General features: G+C 50.4%; 1 protein-coding gene across 1 annotated transcript in view; it reads right to left on the bottom strand.

Moving 5' to 3' along the window:
* Positions 1 to 16,017, bottom strand: part of LOC139415487 (zygotic DNA replication licensing factor mcm3-like) — a 44,587-nt gene extending 28,570 nt beyond the window's left edge. Inside the window, exons 1-14 of the mRNA XM_071163590.1 lie at positions 15,862 to 16,017; positions 14,873 to 14,985; positions 13,358 to 13,566; positions 12,379 to 12,509; positions 11,538 to 11,776; positions 10,629 to 10,734; positions 10,285 to 10,438; positions 7,915 to 8,046; positions 6,931 to 7,139; positions 5,950 to 6,124; positions 4,666 to 4,792; positions 4,325 to 4,475; positions 3,436 to 3,576; positions 2,940 to 3,037 (exon numbers count right to left, since the gene is read on the bottom strand). Coding sequence (XP_071019691.1) covers positions 2,940 to 3,037; positions 3,436 to 3,576; positions 4,325 to 4,475; positions 4,666 to 4,792; positions 5,950 to 6,124; positions 6,931 to 7,139; positions 7,915 to 8,046; positions 10,285 to 10,438; positions 10,629 to 10,734; positions 11,538 to 11,776; positions 12,379 to 12,509; positions 13,358 to 13,566; positions 14,873 to 14,985; positions 15,862 to 15,936 — 2,060 coding nt within the window. The 5' untranslated portion in view covers positions 15,937 to 16,017. The remainder of the gene's footprint in view (positions 1 to 2,939; positions 3,038 to 3,435; positions 3,577 to 4,324; positions 4,476 to 4,665; positions 4,793 to 5,949; positions 6,125 to 6,930; positions 7,140 to 7,914; positions 8,047 to 10,284; positions 10,439 to 10,628; positions 10,735 to 11,537; positions 11,777 to 12,378; positions 12,510 to 13,357; positions 13,567 to 14,872; positions 14,986 to 15,861) is intronic.
* Positions 16,018 to 16,457: the final 440 nt, after the last annotated feature.

The following is a 16,457-nucleotide window of genomic DNA, read 5'->3' as shown; positions in this document are numbered from 1 at the left end:
GGGTGTGATTATGGGGGTCTGAGCAGGACACTAGTGGGGGTGTGATTATGGGGGTCTGAGGACACTAGTGGGGGTGTGATTATGGGGGTCTGAGGACACTAGTGGGGGTGTGATTAAGGGGGTCTGAGGACACTAGTGGGGGTGTGATTAAGGGGGTCTGAGGAGGACACTAGAGGTGTGATTATGGGGATCTGAGGAGGACTAGTGGGGGTGTCATTATGGGGGTCTGAGGAGGACACTAGAGGAGGTGTGATTATGGGGTCTGAGGAGGACACTAGTGGGGGTCGGAAAAAGGACACTAGTGGGGGTGTGATTATGGGGGTCTGAGGAGGACACTAGTGGGGGTGTGATTATGGGGGTCTGAGGACACTAGTGGGGGTGTGATTATGGGGGTCTGAGGAGGACACTAGTGGGGGTGTGATTATGGGGGTCTGAGGACACTAGTGGGGGTGTGATTATGGGGGTCTGAGGACACTAGTGGGGGTGTGATTAAGGGGGTCTGAGGACACTAGTGGGGGTGTGATTAAGGGGGTCTGAGGAGGACACTAGAGGTGTGATTATGGGGGTCTGAGGAGGACTAGTGGGGGTGTCATTATGGGGGTCTGAGGAGGACACTAGAGGAGGTGTGATTATGGGGTCTGAGGAGGACACTAGTGGGGGTCGGAAAAAGGACACTAGTGGGGGTGTGATTATGGGGGTCTGAGGAGGACACTAGTGGGGGTGTGATTATGGGGGTCTGAGGACACTAGTGGGGGTGTGATTATGGGGGTCTGAGGAGGACACTAGAGGAGGTGTGATTATGGGGGTCTGAGGAGGACACTAGTGGGGGTGTGATTATGGGGGTCTGAGGAGGACACTAGTGGGGGTGTGATTATGGGGGTCTGAGGAGGACACTAGTGGGGGTCGGAAAAAGGACACTAGTGGGGGTGTGATTATGGGGGTCTGAGGACAATAGTGGGGGTGTGATTATGGGGGTCTGAGGAGGACACTAGTGGGGGTGTGATTATGGGGGTCTGAGGAGGACACTAGTGGGGGTGTGATTATGGGGGGTCTGAGCAGGACACTAGTGGGGGTGTGATTATGGGGGTCTGAGCAGGACACTAGTGGGGGTGTGATTATGGGGGTCTGAGAAGGACACTAGTGGGGGGTGCGAGTATGGGGGTCTGAGGAGGACACTAGTGGGGGTGTGATTATGGGGGTCTGAGGAGGAAACTAGAGGAGGTATGATTATGGGGGTCTGAGAGGACACTAGTGGGGGTGTGATTATGGGGGTCTGAGGAGGACACTAGTGGGGGTGTGATTATGGGGTTCTGAGCAGGACACTAGAGTGGGGGTGTGATTATGGGGGTCTGAGCAGGACACTAGTGGGGGTGTGATTATGGGGGTCTGAGGAGGACTCTAGTGGGGGTGTGATTATGGGGGTCTGAGCAGGACACTAGTGGGGGTGTGATTATGGGGGTCTGAGGAGGACACTAGTGGGGGAGTGATTATGGGGGTCTGAGCAGGACACTAGTGGGGGTCTGAGAAGGACACTAGTGGGGGTGTGATTATGAGGGTCTGAGGACACTAGTAGGGGTGTGATTATGGGGGTCTGAGCAGGACACTAGTGGGGGAGTGATTATGGGGGTCTGAGCAGGACACTAGTGGGGGTGTGATTATGGGGGTCTGAGCAGGACACTAGTGGGGTGTGATTAAGGGGGTCTGAGCAGGACACTAGTGGGGGTGTGATTATGGGGGTCTGAGGACACTAGTGGGGGGGTGATTAAGGGGGTCTGAGCAGGACACTAGAGGTGTGATTATGGGGGTCTGAGGAGGACTAGTGGGGGTGTGATTATGGGGGTCTGAGCAGGACACTAGAGGTGGTGTGATTATGGGGGTCTGAGCAGGACACTAGTGGGGTGTGATTATGGGGGTCTGAGCAGGACACTAGTGGGGGTGTGATTATGGGGGTCTGAGCAGGACACTAGTGGGGGTGTGATTATGGGGGTCTGAGGACACTAGTGGGGGTGTGATTATGGGGGTCTGAGGACACTAGTGGGGGTGTGATTAAGGGGGTCTGAGGACACTAGTGGGGGTGTGATTAAGGGGGTCTGAGGAGGACACTAGAGGTGTGATTATGGGGGTCTGAGGAGGACTAGTGGGGGTGTCATTATGGGGGTCTGAGGAGGACACTAGAGGAGGTGTGATTATGGGGTCTGAGGAGGACACTAGTGGGGGTCGGAAAAAGGACACTAGTGGGGGTGTGATTATGGGGGTCTGAGGAGGACACTAGTGGGGGTGTGATTATGGGGGTCTGAGGACACTAGTGGGGGTGTGATTATGGGGGTCTGAGGAGGACACTAGAGGAGGTGTGATTATGGGGGTCTGAGGAGGACACTAGTGGGGGTGTGATTATGGGGGTCTGAGGAGGACACTAGTGGGGGTGTGATTATGGGGTCTGAGGAGGACACTAGTGGGGGTCGGAAAAAGGACACTAGTGGGGGTGTAATTATGGGGGTCTGAGGAGGACACTAGTGGGGGTGTGATTATGGGGGTCTGAGGAGGACACTAGTGGGGGTGTGATTATGGGGGTCTGAGGAGGACACTAGTGGGGGTGTGATTATGGGGGTCTGAGGAGGACACTAGTGGGGGTGTGATTATGGGGGTCTGAGCAGGACACTAGTGGGGGTGTGATTATGGGGGTCTGAGGACACTAGTGGGGGTGTGATTATGGGGGTCTGAGGAGGACACTAGTGGGGGTGTGATTATGGGGGTCTGAGCAGGACACTAGTGGGGGTGTGATTATGGGGGTCTGAGCAGGACACTAGTGGGGGTGTGATTATGGGGGTCTGAGCAGGACACTAGAGGAGGTGTGATTATGGGGTCTGAGCAGGACACTAGAGGAGGTGTGATTATGGGGGTCTGAGGAGGACACGTGTGGGTGGTGTCTTAAGCCGTACCTCTTCTTCTCTGAGCGAGGGGTACGCTGTGTCGTCTCTTCCTCCTCTGAGTCAGACTCCTGCTCCTTCCTCCCCCTCTTCTTCTCCTTCTCCAGAACCTACGGAACAACGGGACGGAACCTTTTAAAACCTTGGGACGGAACCTACAGAACCATGGGACGGAACAATTAGAACAACGGGACGGAACCTACAGAACCATGGATTTGGAACCTTTTAGAACAACGGGACGGAACCTACAGAACCATGGATTTGGAACCTTTTAGAACAACGGGACGGAACCTACAGAACCATGGATTTGGAACCTTTTAGAATGGGACGGAACCTACAGAACCATGGATTTGGAACCTTTTAGAACAACGGGACAGAGATTGGTTGAACTTATACAGAAAGACACCAGACAGACTTCACCAGAGTTTATTCAGATGAAGATGCGTGTTCCCTGAAAAGCTGTGACAAATGCAACAATCTGTCAACTCGGCATGTTGAGTCCACTGACCTTTTTGAAGTAAGCGAACTGGACCAGCTCCACAGCGACCTCCGAGTCCTCCAGCTCCACAGCCTTACTCATGCGGGCTTTAGCGTGGGCCGAAGACAGACGGATCAGGGTCTCCAGAGTACGGGCAGTTACTGGGGACGTCTGGAGGGAGAGGGTCAGACAGGGAGAGAGGAGGTGTCAGACAGGGAGAGAGGAGGTGTCAGACAGGGAGAGAGGAGGTGTCAGACAGGGAGAGAGGAGGGGTTAGACAGGGAGAGAGGAGGGGTTAGACAGGGAGAGAGGAGGGTTTAAACAGGGAGAGAGGAGGGGTCAGACAGGGAGAGAGGAGGGTTCAGACAGGGAGAGAGGAGGGTTCAGACAGGGAGAGAGGAGGGTTCAGACAGGGAGAGAGGAGGGTTTAAACAGGGAGAGGGGAGGGGTCAGACAGGGAGAGAGGAGGGGTCAGACAGGGAGAGAGGAGGGGTCAGACAGGGAGAGAGGAGGGGTCAGACAGGGAGAGAGGAGGGGTCAGACAGGGAGAGAGGAGGGGTCAGACAGGGAGAGAGGAGGGGTCAGACAGAGAGAGAGGAGGGGTTAGACAGAGAGAGAGGGGGGGTAAGACAGGGAGAGAGAAGGGGTTAGACAGGGAGAGAGGAGGGGTTAGACAGGGAGAGAGGAGGGGTTAGACAGGGAGAGAGGAGGGGTTAGACAGGGAGAGAGGAGGGCAGGGGTCAAGGTGTGTGTGGATGTACGACTAAGAACATGTATTTACACAGACAGAGTCAGTCCGATCTTTTGACAATAATTGGCCTTTTGACCAATCAGATCAGATTTGCGGCGAATAATTGGGCTAAAGATCTGAATTGGGCTGCCTGTGTAAACGCAGCCTAGTGGTGTCTAAAGGGCTCACTCTGGAAATATCGGCTCCCAGCTGTTCCTGGCTTCTCAGCCTGGAGTACTCTTCCGCAATGTGATTGGCTGCTTCCTGGGTCAACGTAGGGGTCAACACCTTGGCGATGTGGATGTACTTCCTCATGAACTCCTTACTCACGATCTTATCTCTAAACAACAGCAGAATCTGTTACCATGGAAACGGGTACAGAAAAACCAGCAAAGAAGAAGTCCAACGTGCTGTGATGAGACTCCTTACCTCTCTTGGTGCTGTGCAGGAGGTTATTGTGTTTCCTGTGTGTGTGTGTGTGTGTGTGTGTGTGTGTGTGTGTGTGTGTGTGTGTGTGTGTATCTCCATACCTGCGTCTCTTGGTGCCGTGTAGCAGGTTGTTGTGTTTCTCGTAGACCTGCAGTTCCTCCTGCTCTTCCTGAAACGAGTCAGGATCCTCAGTGGCCAGGATGTCAACTGACCCACCGAAGGCCATCGCTGCAACAGACACACACACACACAGCGTAAGTACAGTAGGCTACAGTGACACATTTTTGGTTGTTTTGTCCTGTACTCCAGCACTTTGTACCAAAATTGATTACAGATAGTTACTGAATGAATTGTGAATAATGATGAGTGAGAAAATTAAACGCACAAATATCATACCTCCAAGACATGCTAACCTCTCACCATTACCCTAACAGAGGTTAGCATTTTATATCATAACCCCAAGACATGCTAACCTCTCACCATTACAATAACAGGGGAGGTTAGCATGTTATATCATACCCCCAAGACATGCTAACCTCTCACCACTACTCTAACAGAGGTTAGCATTTTATATCATACCCCCAAAACATGCTAACCTCTCACCACTACTCTAACAGAGGTTAGCATTTTATATCATACCCCCAAAACATGCTAACCTCTCACCATTACAATAACAGGGGAGGTTAGCATGTTATATCATACCTCCAAGACATGCTAACCTCTCACCATTATCAATAACAGGGGAGGTTAAAAATGTAATTAAAAGCTGAGCAGCGACCCACCATGAGGGTTTGAGCAGTGTTCAAATATATCAAGACCAAAGAACAACTAAAACATGCATCTTCTGAAAAAAAACAACAAAAAAAAAACAACGTAAATATCCCCCCACCTGGGCCCCTATCCCCCCCCCACCTGGGCCCCTATCCCCCCCCACCTGGGCCCCTATCCCCCCCCACCTGGGCCCCTATCCCCCCCACCCGGGCCCCTATCCCCCCCCACCCGGGCCACTATTCCCCCCCACCCGGGCCCCTATCCACCCACCCGGGCCCCTATCCCCCTCCCCCCACCTGGGCCCCTATCCCCCCCCCCCCCCACCTGGGCCCCTACCCCCCCCCCCCCCACCTGGGCCCATACCCCCCCCCCCCACCTGGGCCCCTATCCCCCCCCACCTGGGCCCCTATCCCCACCTGGTATGCAGACCTTTGATAAAGCCAAGCACTAAAACATCTGATTTAGATAATAAAAGCCTTGATAAGTAGTTGATGAATCAGGTTGACTCAGGCCTGCAGAACCAGTAGCTCTGAAGGACCAGGGCTGGTGATTACTGTCTGTTTTTAACCAGAGAGAAACCTATCCTGCCACCTAGTGGTGTATGAGAATGTTACCTGTCCCGTCCTGTTCGCGGGGGTCTCTGTATCGATGCATCCTGAGGACGTGGTCTGAGATCTCTCTGTCCTGCTCTGCATCCATGTGGTCCAACATGATGAAGAGCAGGTCAAACCGAGACAACAGAGAGTCCTGCAGACCAATGTTCTCCATAGGAGTCTTATACTGATCGTACTGGGAGAGAGAGAAGAGAGAGAGAGAAAGGGTTAGATAACTTCTAGAGAGAGAGACAGAGAAAGGGTTAGATAACTTCTAGAGAGAGACAGAGAAAGGGTTAGATAACTTCTAGAGAGAGAGACAGAGAAAGGGTTAGATAACTTCTAGAGAGAGAGACAGAGAAAGGGTTAGATAACTTCTAGAGAGAGAGAGACAGAGAAAGGGTTAGATAACTTCTAGAGAGAGAGAGAGAGAGACAGAGAAAGGGTTAGATAACTTCTAGAGAGAGACAGAAAGGGTTAGATAACTTCTAGAGAGAGACAGAGAAAGGGTTAGATAACTTCTAGAGAGAGACAGAGAAAGGGTTAGATAACTTCTAGAGAGAGAGACAGAGAAAGGGTTAGATAACTTCTAGAGAGACAGACAGACAGAGAGACAGAGAGAGAGAGACAGAGAGAAAGAGACAGAGAGAGAGAGACAGAGACAGAGAGACAGAGAGAGACAGAGAGAGAGAGACAGAGACAGAGAGAAAGCGACAGAGACAGAGAGACAGAGAGAAAGAGACAGAGAGAGAGAGACAGAGACAGAGAGACAGAGAGAGACAGAGAGAGAGAGACAGAGACAGAGAGAAAGCGACAGAGACAGAGAGACAGAGAAAGGGTTAGATAACTTCTAGAGAGAGAGACAGAGAGACAGAGAGAAAAAGGGTTAAAAGAAGGAAAGGTTCATTTTACTGTTCATTTTATACATGTTTTATATCAAAGTGTTCAGACACAATAGAAAGGGAAGACATTCCGTGTCAAAGGTCAGGACTATAAACTCACCCTCCCGTAGACGGGGTTGGCAGCTGCGAGCACAGAGCAGCGGGCGTTGAGCCTGGCATGGATACCGGCCTTGGCGATGGTGACACGACCCTGCTCCATCACCTCGTGGATGGCTGTACGGTCCATGTCGGACATCTTGTCAAACTCATCGATACAGACCACACCCCTGTCCCCCAGAACCATCGCCCCCGCTTCCAGACGACGCTCACCTGATGAGGAGGAGCAGAGTAGGGGAGAGAGAGAGAGATGGGGAGGGAGAGAGATGGGGAGGGGAGAGAGAGAGATGGGGAGGGGAGAGAGAGATGGGGAGGGGAGGGAGAGAGGGAGAGAGAGATGGGGAGGGAGAGAGAGGGAGAGCGAGAGAGAGAAGAGAGAGATGGGGAGAGAAAGAGAGTGAGAGAGAAGGGGAGAGAGATGGGGAGAGAGATGGGGAGGGAAAGAGATGGGTAGGGAGAGAGATGGGGAGGGGAGAGAGAGAAGAGAGATGGGGAGGGAAAGAGAGAGAAGGGGAGAGGGAGAGAGAGATGGGGAGGGAAAGAGAGAGAAGGGGAGAGGGAGAGAGAGATGGGGAGGGAAAGAGAGAGAAGGGGAGAGGGAGAGAGAGATGGGGAGGGAAAGAAAGAGAAGGGGAGAGAGATGGGGAGAGGGAGAGAGAGATGGGGAGAGGGAGAGAGAAGGGAAGAGGGAGAGAGAGATGGGGAGAGAGAGAGAAATGGGGAGAGAGAGAGAGAAATGGGGAGAGAGGGGGGGTTCAGTGAGTCATTTTGGGTCGTTCAGTTATTCAATTAATTTGTTATTTCATTGTCAGTATGATTTAATTATCGACTTAAATGTTTAATGTTTTACGATCATTCATGACACCATTGTGTCAGCTATGATTTTTCTCATTCAGTAAAACTTGAACTTGTGTGTGTGTGTGTCTGTGTGTGTGTCTGTGTGTGTGTCTGTGTGTGTGTCTGTGTGTGTGTGTCTGTGTGTCTATACCAGTCTCCTGGTCAGTGGTAACAGCAGCGGTCAGGCCGACCCCAGATGACCCCCGGCCGGTGGTTGGGATGGCTCGGGGTGCCGTGTGCAGGACATAACGGAGCAGCTGGGACTTAGCCACCGACGGATCACCTAGTGGAGGGAGAGAGAGAGACGGGTCACCTTTTGGAGGGAGAGAGAGACGGGTCACCTAGTGGAGGGAGAGAGAGAGACGGGTCACCTAGTGAAGGGAGAGAGAGACGGGTCACCTAGTGGAGGGAGAGAGAGACGGGTCACCTAGTGGAGGGAGAGAGAGACGGGTCACCTAGTGGAGGGAGAGAGAGACGGGTCACCTAGTGGAGGGAGAGAGAGACGGGTCACCTAGTGGAGGGAGAGAGAGACGGGTCACCTAGTGGAGGGAGAGAGAGACGGGTCACCTAGTTGAGGAAGAGAGAGACGGGTCACCTAGTGGAGGGAGAGAGAGACGGGTCACCTAGTGGAGGGAGAGAGAGACGGGTCACCTAGTGGAGGGAGAGAGAGACGGGTCACCTAGTGGAGGGGGAGAGACAGGTCACCTAGTGGAGGGGGAGAGAGACGGGTCACCTAGTGGAGGGAGAGAGAGACGGGTCACCTAGTGGAGGGAGAGAGAGAGAGACGGGTCACCTAGTGGAGGGAGAGAGAGACGGGTCACCTAGTGGAGGGAGAGAGAGACAGGTCACCTAGTGGAGGGAGAGAGAGACGGGTCACCTAGTGGAGAGAGAGAGACGGGTCACCTAGTGGAGAGAGAGAGACGGGTCACCTAGTGGAGAGAGAGAGAGACGGGTCTTCTAGTGGAGAGAGAGAGAGACGGGTCACCTAGTGGAGAGAGAGAGAGAGACGGGTCACCTAGTGGAGGGAGAGAGAGACGGGTCCCCTAGTGGAGGGAGAGAGAGACAGGTCACCTGGTGGAGAGAGAGAGAGACAGGTCACCTAGTGGAGGGAGAGAGAGACAGGTCACCTAGTGGAGAGAGAGAGAGACAGGTCACCTAGTGGAGGGGGAGAGAGACAGGTCACCTAGTGGAGGGAGAGAGACGGGTCCCCTAGTGGAGGGAGAGAGACGGGTCACCTAGTGGAGAGAGAGAGAGACGGGTCACCTAGTGGAGAGAGAGAGACGGGTCACCTAGTGGAGAGAGAGAGAGACGGGTCACCTAGTGGAGGGAGAGAGAGACGGGTCACCTAGTGGAGGGAGAGAGAGACGGGTCACCTAGTGGAGGGAGAGAGAGACGGGTCACCTAGTGGAGGGAGAGAGACGGGTCACCTAGTGGAGAGAGAGAGACGGGTCACCTAGTGGAGGGAGAGAGAGACGGGTCACCTAGTGGAGGGAGAGAGACAGGTCACCTAGTGGAGGGAGAGAGACAGGTCACCTAGTGGAGAGAGAGAGACGGGTCACCTAGTGGAGGGAGAGAGAGACGGGAAGGGACCCCAAGTGGCGCAGCACTGCATCTCAGTGCAAGAGCCGTGACTACAGTCCCTGGTTCAAATCCAGGCTGTATCACATCAGGCCGTTATTGGGAGTCTCATAGGGCGGCGCACAATTGGTCCCGCCGTCGTCCGGGTTTGGCCGGGGTAGGCCGTCATTGTAAATATGAATTTGTTTTTAAAACTGACTTGCCTAGTTAAATAAAAGGTTACATTAAATTAAACATGCGATACAGTTCTACACTGTAACAATGTTAACACAGACTAACAAATTAAATTATTCACAAACTAACCTCGTAACCCAGAACCAAATGTTTCAAAAGCTAAGCACAAAAAAAACAAATTGACCGAGGCTCTGAAAATGCATGTTCATATAACAGTCTGTCATGACAAGATAATTCCTAAATATTAACGTTGGACATAAAGTCACGCCCCACCGTTTCATACCCTTAACAGACAGGGACGTACAGTAGGAGAGCGAGAGAGCGAGAGAGCGAGAGAGAGAGAGAGAGCGAGAGAGCGAGAGAGCGAGAGAGAGAGAGAGAGAGAGAGCGAGAGAGAGAGAGAGAGAGAGAGAGAGAGAGAGAGAGAGAGAGAGAGAGAGAGAGAGCGAGAGCGAGAGCGAGAGCGAGAGCGAGAGAGAGAGAGAGAGAGAGAGAGAGAGAGAGAGAGAGCGAGAGAGAGAGCGAGAGAGAGAGCGAGAGAGAGAGAGAGCGAGAGAGAGAGAGAGAGCGAGAGAGAGAGAGAGAGCGAGAGAGAGACAGAGGGAGAGAGAGAGAGAGAGAGAGAGAGAGAGAGAGACAGAGGGAGAGAGAGAGACAGAGAGAGAGACAGAGAGAGAGAGAGAGAGAGAGAGAGAGAGAGAGAGAGAGAGAGAGAGAGAGAGAGAGAGAGAGAGAGAGAGAGAGAGAGGGGACGATGTCGTCTCAGTACCTATGAGCAGTACATTGATGTCTCCTCTGATCCGTGACCCATTCTCCAGAACCTTCTCCACTCCTCCCAGCAACATACACAGGATGGCCTTCTTAATGTATTCGTGACCGTGGATACTGGGGGCTAAGGAGCGGGACAGCTGGTCAAACACATCCTGGATAGGAGACAGGAAGAACAGACGTACGTTTGAGGGAATGAGTTCGAGCAAGACGGTCCCCCTTGACCTCAGAAAGAAGGGTTCGCGAACAGAGCGACTATCCCATCTTGTCAGATCAAGGAAAGAGAGACTTAATGAGATGTATCCACGGCGACGGCTAGAGGGGGAAAACGTATCAGGTCTTTACCATCTTTGACTTGCTGAAGAGTTTGATCTTGGAGACGTCGTCCGCTGAGAAGTAGGGAGACACTTCTTTACTCATCTGTTTCACCTGACAGGCTATCATGATGGTCCTGGAGAACAGAGGAAGAAACGTCTCACTTCCTGACAGAAACGTCCCACTTCCTGACAGAAACGTCCCACTTCCTGACAGAAACGTCCCACTTCCTGACAGAAACGTCTCACTTCCTGACAGAAACGTCCCACTTCCTGACAGAAACGTCTCACTTCCTGACAGAAACGTCCCACTTCCTGACAGAAACGTCTCACTTCCTGACAGAAACGTCCCACTTCCTGACAGAAACGTCCCACTTCCTGACAGAAACGTCCCACTTCCTGACAGAAACGTCTCACTTCCTGACAGAAACGTCACTTAACAACGTCTCGTAATAATGCAAGTCAAGTAATAGTGTTTGTGTAAAGTGTATATTTTTTTTAGGCGGGACTTTGTCAACTTTTAGGGTGTTTCGTATTTAAGACCTAAAGGACGTTTCAGAGCGTCTGTCCTCACCTAAAGGACGTTTCAGAGCGTCTGTCCTCACCTAAAGGACGTTTCAGAGCGTCTGTCCTCACCTAAAGGACGTTTCAGAGCGTCCGTCCTCACCTAAAGGACGTTTCAGAGCGTCTGTCCTCATCTAAAGGACGTTTCAGAGCGTCTGTCCTCACCTAAAGAACGTTTCAGAGCATCAGTCCTCACCTAAAGGACGTTCAGAGCGTCAGTCCTCACCTAAAGGACGTTCGGAGCGTCAGTCCTCACCTAAAGGACGTTCAGAGCGCCTGTCCTCACCTAAAGGACGTTCAGAGCGCCTGTCCTCACCTAAAGGACGTTCGGAGCGTCAGTCCTCACCTAAAGGACATTCAGAGCGCCTATCCTCACCTAAAGGTCCCAGAGGTGTATCCCCCCATCTTGCCAGGCAGACATCGGTAGGTTCCGATCACCTGGACTCTGTCTCCTGGCTTGACCACGTCCACCAGATCATTGTCCAGTATGATGTCCACCGAGCGGGGAAGCTGACCGGCAGGAGCCTTCTCTGGCATCTCCTGGACTGTTATAGTCTGGTGGTCCTTGTAGACGGATAGACCAAACTCTGTCTCCAATGGGTTGTTCTCCTCATCCTAGAGAGAGGGATGGAGAGAGAGAGAGAGAAAATAAGAGGGAGGGAGGGAGAGAGAGAAAGAGTAGAGAGGGGGGGATGGTGAGAAGGAGAGAGCGAGAGAAAAAGAGAGAGGTGGTGAGTGTGCGTGATGGTTCGGTGGTCCTTGTAGATGGACAGACCAAACTGTCACCAACGGGTTGTTCTCCTCAACCTGTGTGTGTTTACCTTGGTAGGGTAGATAGCAGAGGAAGGGAAGGTTGTTCTCCTCAACCTGTGTGTGTGTGTGTGTGTGTGTGTGTGTGTTTACCTTGGTAGGGTAGATAGCAGAGGAAGGGAAGGTCGTTCTCCTCAACCTGTGTGTGTGTGTGTGTGTGTTTACCTTGGTAGGGTAGATAGCAGAGGAAGGGAAGGTTGTTCTCCTCAACCTGTGTGTGTGTGTGTGTGTGTGTGTGTGTGTTTACCTTGGTAGGGTAGATAGCAGAGGAAGGGAAGGTCGTTCTCCTCAACCTGTGTGTGTGTGTGTGTGTGTTTACCTTGGTAGGGTAGATAGCAGAGGAAGGGAAGGCTGTTCTCCTCAACCTGTGTGTGTGTGTGTGTGTGTGTGTGTGTGTGTGTGTTTACCTTGGTAGGGTAGATAGCAGAGGAAGGGAAGGCGTCCAGACTGGTCATGTCAGTATATTTGCGCTCCATAGTCTTCTTGGTGGCTGGACAGTAGTGGACACTACGCACTACTTTTGGACGGACCAGAGAACCTACAGAGATGAACAGAAATATATATTATAAACTGGGTGGTTCCAGCCCTGAATGCTGATTGGCTGACAGCCGTGGTATATCAGACCGTATGCCACAGGTATGTCAAAACATGTTTTGTTTTTTAAACTGCTTATATTACGTTGGTAACCAGTTTATAATAGCAATAAGGCACCTGTGGTGGGGTTGTGGCACTCCATGTTGCATCGTGCCTAAGAACAGAACAGCCCTTAGCCTTTGTATGTTGGCCATATACCCCCCCCCCAGGGCCTGCAATTTTCTGCAATTCTACACATTCTGCCTTGTTGTTATGATACCCGAGTGACTCAGAAAATCAACGGGGTTGCCATGACAACCGGGGAACGTTAGATTCCCTCTGTCTAGTTTTCGTTTTGGCCGATTGTTGGTTCTCAAAAATGATGTTATCTGTGGGGTTTGTTTTTGTGGGTTTTTTTTGCAGTAGTGGCCACAATTTATCAGCGGCACATAGATGCTGGAGATTCCAGACACTTGGGGGAGCCTCCTAACTTGGATGTAAACTAGGGGTGTGAACGTTTACAACTAAATTGGGACCCTTACTGTTAATTAAGAAAAAAATCCCTAACTAAATGCAAACTTTGCGAGGTGGAATTGAGGTTAAGTATTGGTAGTAGAGGTGAAACCTTTATCTGAAAGGGAGACACTGTGAGAACCAAACCGTTGCTGTATATTCTAGTGAAATGTTATGATTTTTTTCATTAACATTTTAATGGAGAAAAAAAAATTCTCTCTCCGTTTGTCACATCCCTAATGTTTATACTTTTTAGCGAATGAGAGACATCCACAACCTAGTTTCCCCCCAAACACTCACACTTGGTGACGATGCCCTCCACACAGATCATGCTGCCCAGCAGACGAGAGGTGAGGGTTCGGGGGGAGACATGCTTGTTCCCAAAACTTCCCTCCAGACCAACGAAGAACTCCTCGTACTGCTTGGCGTACGTAGCATCTACAGACGCCACAAGGTCCTTCAGAGCCCGCTGGAACGCCAGCAGCTCTTCAAACGCATTAGTCATCAACCTGGGAAGAGAGCACAGCCTCGGGTTCATTTAAATCCATAGTGTGATGTAATCGGGCTGTTATATAAGTAGCAGCCCATCATCAGCCCGAGAGAGAGAGAGACGCAGAGAGAGAGAGAGAGAGAGAGACGCAGAGAGAGAGAGAGACGCAGAGAGAGAGAGAGAGACGCAGAGAGAGAGAGAGACGCAGAGAGAGAGAGAGACGCAGAGCAAGAGACGCAGAGAGAGAGAGAGACGCAGAGAGAGACGCAGAGAGAGAGAGAGAGACGCAGAGAGAGAGACGCAGAGAGAGAGAGAGACAGAGAGCGAGACGCAGAGAGAGAGAGAGACGCAGAGAGAGAGAGAGACGCAGAGAGAGAGAGAGACGCAGAGAGAGAGAGACGCAGAGAGAGAGAGAGACGCAGAGAGAGAGAGAGAGACGCAGAGAGAGAGAGAGAGACGCAGAGAGAGCGTCAGGACATTATGTTGGACATATCATATAGCTGTGTAATATAATCAACTAACACGTAATAGATATCCCGTATCCTGATGTCAATGCACAATTATTTATATTTATTTTAAGCTTGATTTAAACCAGGCAAGTCGGTTAAGTACAAATTCTTATTTTACAATGTCGGCCTACCCCGGTCAAAGCCTCCCGGAACCCAGAACGACACTGGGCCGTTGGGACTCCCGATCACGGCCGGTTGTGATACCATTTGTTTGTAGGCTTATGGAGCCAAATTGTATCTATGATCGTATGCGATCCATTTATTGTTTTATGTAAGTTATTTTAATACATTTTAATGAGAATGAACCAATGATATCAGGCCACGCCCTGCCATGACTACAGACACCTGTGTCTGTCTATTGACACAATATAAACGAGTCTCGCCGCAGAGTTTGTCATTATACCCCGATGAAGACAACTCGCCTGTCGAAACGTTGGGACGGAAAATATATATTTTTTTTGCGTCGGAGCTCCTCGAGCGTGTGGCTCTCCTTTATACTGTTTTTAAAAACAGCCCGGGATCGAACCAGGGTCTGTAGTGACGCCTCTAGCACTGACACACAGCACATAGCGCCACTCGGGAGCCCCATGGATAACGGATAGCGCGATCGCATTGTACACAGGTGTGTATAACTATGAGATACTAAGGTGTGTAAATACAGTGTAGTTACTGTTGTCGAAATGTATTAAAAAGTGTCACTCCACAATGACAATAGATGACAGTAGAAAGAAATGCAAGACCACATTGTGGATCACTCAACTACAGACGAACACGATAGGCATTCATGGTATACCACGTTAATGTGTGTGTGTGTACCTGGTAGCCCGCACGTCGTTGCGTCGCCTCAGGTCGTTGATGTTCACGATGAGGCGGTTCTTGTTCTCGCTGACCATGTCCCGTACCTTGCTCTGGTAGACCCCCTGGTCTTGCTGCATCGGAACCCACGCGCACACACACACACACACACACACACACACACACACACACACACACACACAGAGAGGAGGACGCCATTAGATACCATCCAGGCCGAGTGATTGGCTGGCTACTCAACTCCCTGCACTTTCACCCATACTGGCTCTCAGTATCATCTAACTATCTGGTGCTTACTTAGCTAACATCTTATAGCTACTTGGTTAACTAGACACAGTATTTAGTAACATTTAACAAACAACGCATGTGGTTGTTTAAAAAAAAATGCAAGTGAAATGGGATTAACGTTAGACAGCAACTCTTCGGACAGTGTTCCTGCAAAACTTAAGATTTTAATAGATCTCGCCAGCTTGTAGTGATTAAAAACCACACATGACGGGGGAAAAAATAATGAGTTTTGGAATAAACGTCGAAAATAAGGTCTTGAGGTTAACACAGGTTTAGGCGATCATATATGTTTTGTTTTATGAGATAATACCAGTCAGTTAACATGACCTTCATGAATTACGAACACTTAACTGTTAGGTGTGTTACACCTTTTTAATTATTACATAAACGCTTCAAAATGCTTTTTTAAAATTTTTTAAAGCGATGTTAGTTGATTTAGATTATCTCATAGAACAAAAAACGTATATGCTCTCCTAAGCCGGTGTTTCCCACATCACTTATTTTCGGCGTTTATCGAACAAAAACTCTAAAAAAACTCCATTAATTTCCCGATCGGCTTTTCTCAACGAACAGTGAAGGAGTTAATAGCTACAAAAAGACGCCATTACTGTTGCTCTCTATTGTCACTCATCGCCGCATGGTTTCCATTTGTCCATAGGCATACAAAGTAAGCATTATATTTTTCAAGCAATTATGCTACTTACATCGTCATCTAAGAAGTCCAGATATTCTCTCTGTGCTTCTCTCATCTCCCGATCGTCCACAGAATCAGCCGCCATTTCGTAATTCTATATTTTCCAAATATAACAAACTTTTACAGACTCTGACGTGACCGTTCCTACATAGGTCTTTACAGAAATGCAAGATTTTCGCGCCACTAAGTACGCGGTGAACTCAGTTCTGAATCTTGATTGGTCCATGTGACCATCTCTACTTTGCATATTTGGCGCGGAATCTGTATCAGTCCAATCAGATACCGTCTTTCCTGAATTTGGACCCGCCCCGTCAGCAACTCGCGGGAAATGTTCAGACATGAGGCATGCAAAAGGTAGCCTGAGTTGCCAGGCTCGTATGTCATACCATGCTCGCCTTTCTCTCTCTCTCTCTGTTTATTTATTTTTATTTACTTCACTTTTTTTAACTAGGCAAATCAGTTAAGAACACATTCTTATTTACAACGACGGCCTGTGACGTGTCGGACGACGTTGCACTGACAATTCTTTCTCTTTTTTATTTTTAAATATGTTTTATTTCACTTTTATTTAACCAGGTAGGTCTCTTGTCGTTCCACTAGTTCTCA

This window comes from Oncorhynchus clarkii, chromosome 8 (genome assembly GCF_045791955.1).
Source record: "Oncorhynchus clarkii lewisi isolate Uvic-CL-2024 chromosome 8, UVic_Ocla_1.0, whole genome shotgun sequence".
In the NCBI taxonomy this organism is placed as follows: domain Eukaryota; kingdom Metazoa; phylum Chordata; class Actinopteri; order Salmoniformes; family Salmonidae; genus Oncorhynchus; species Oncorhynchus clarkii.
This window is presented reverse-complemented; position numbering and strand designations above follow the sequence as displayed.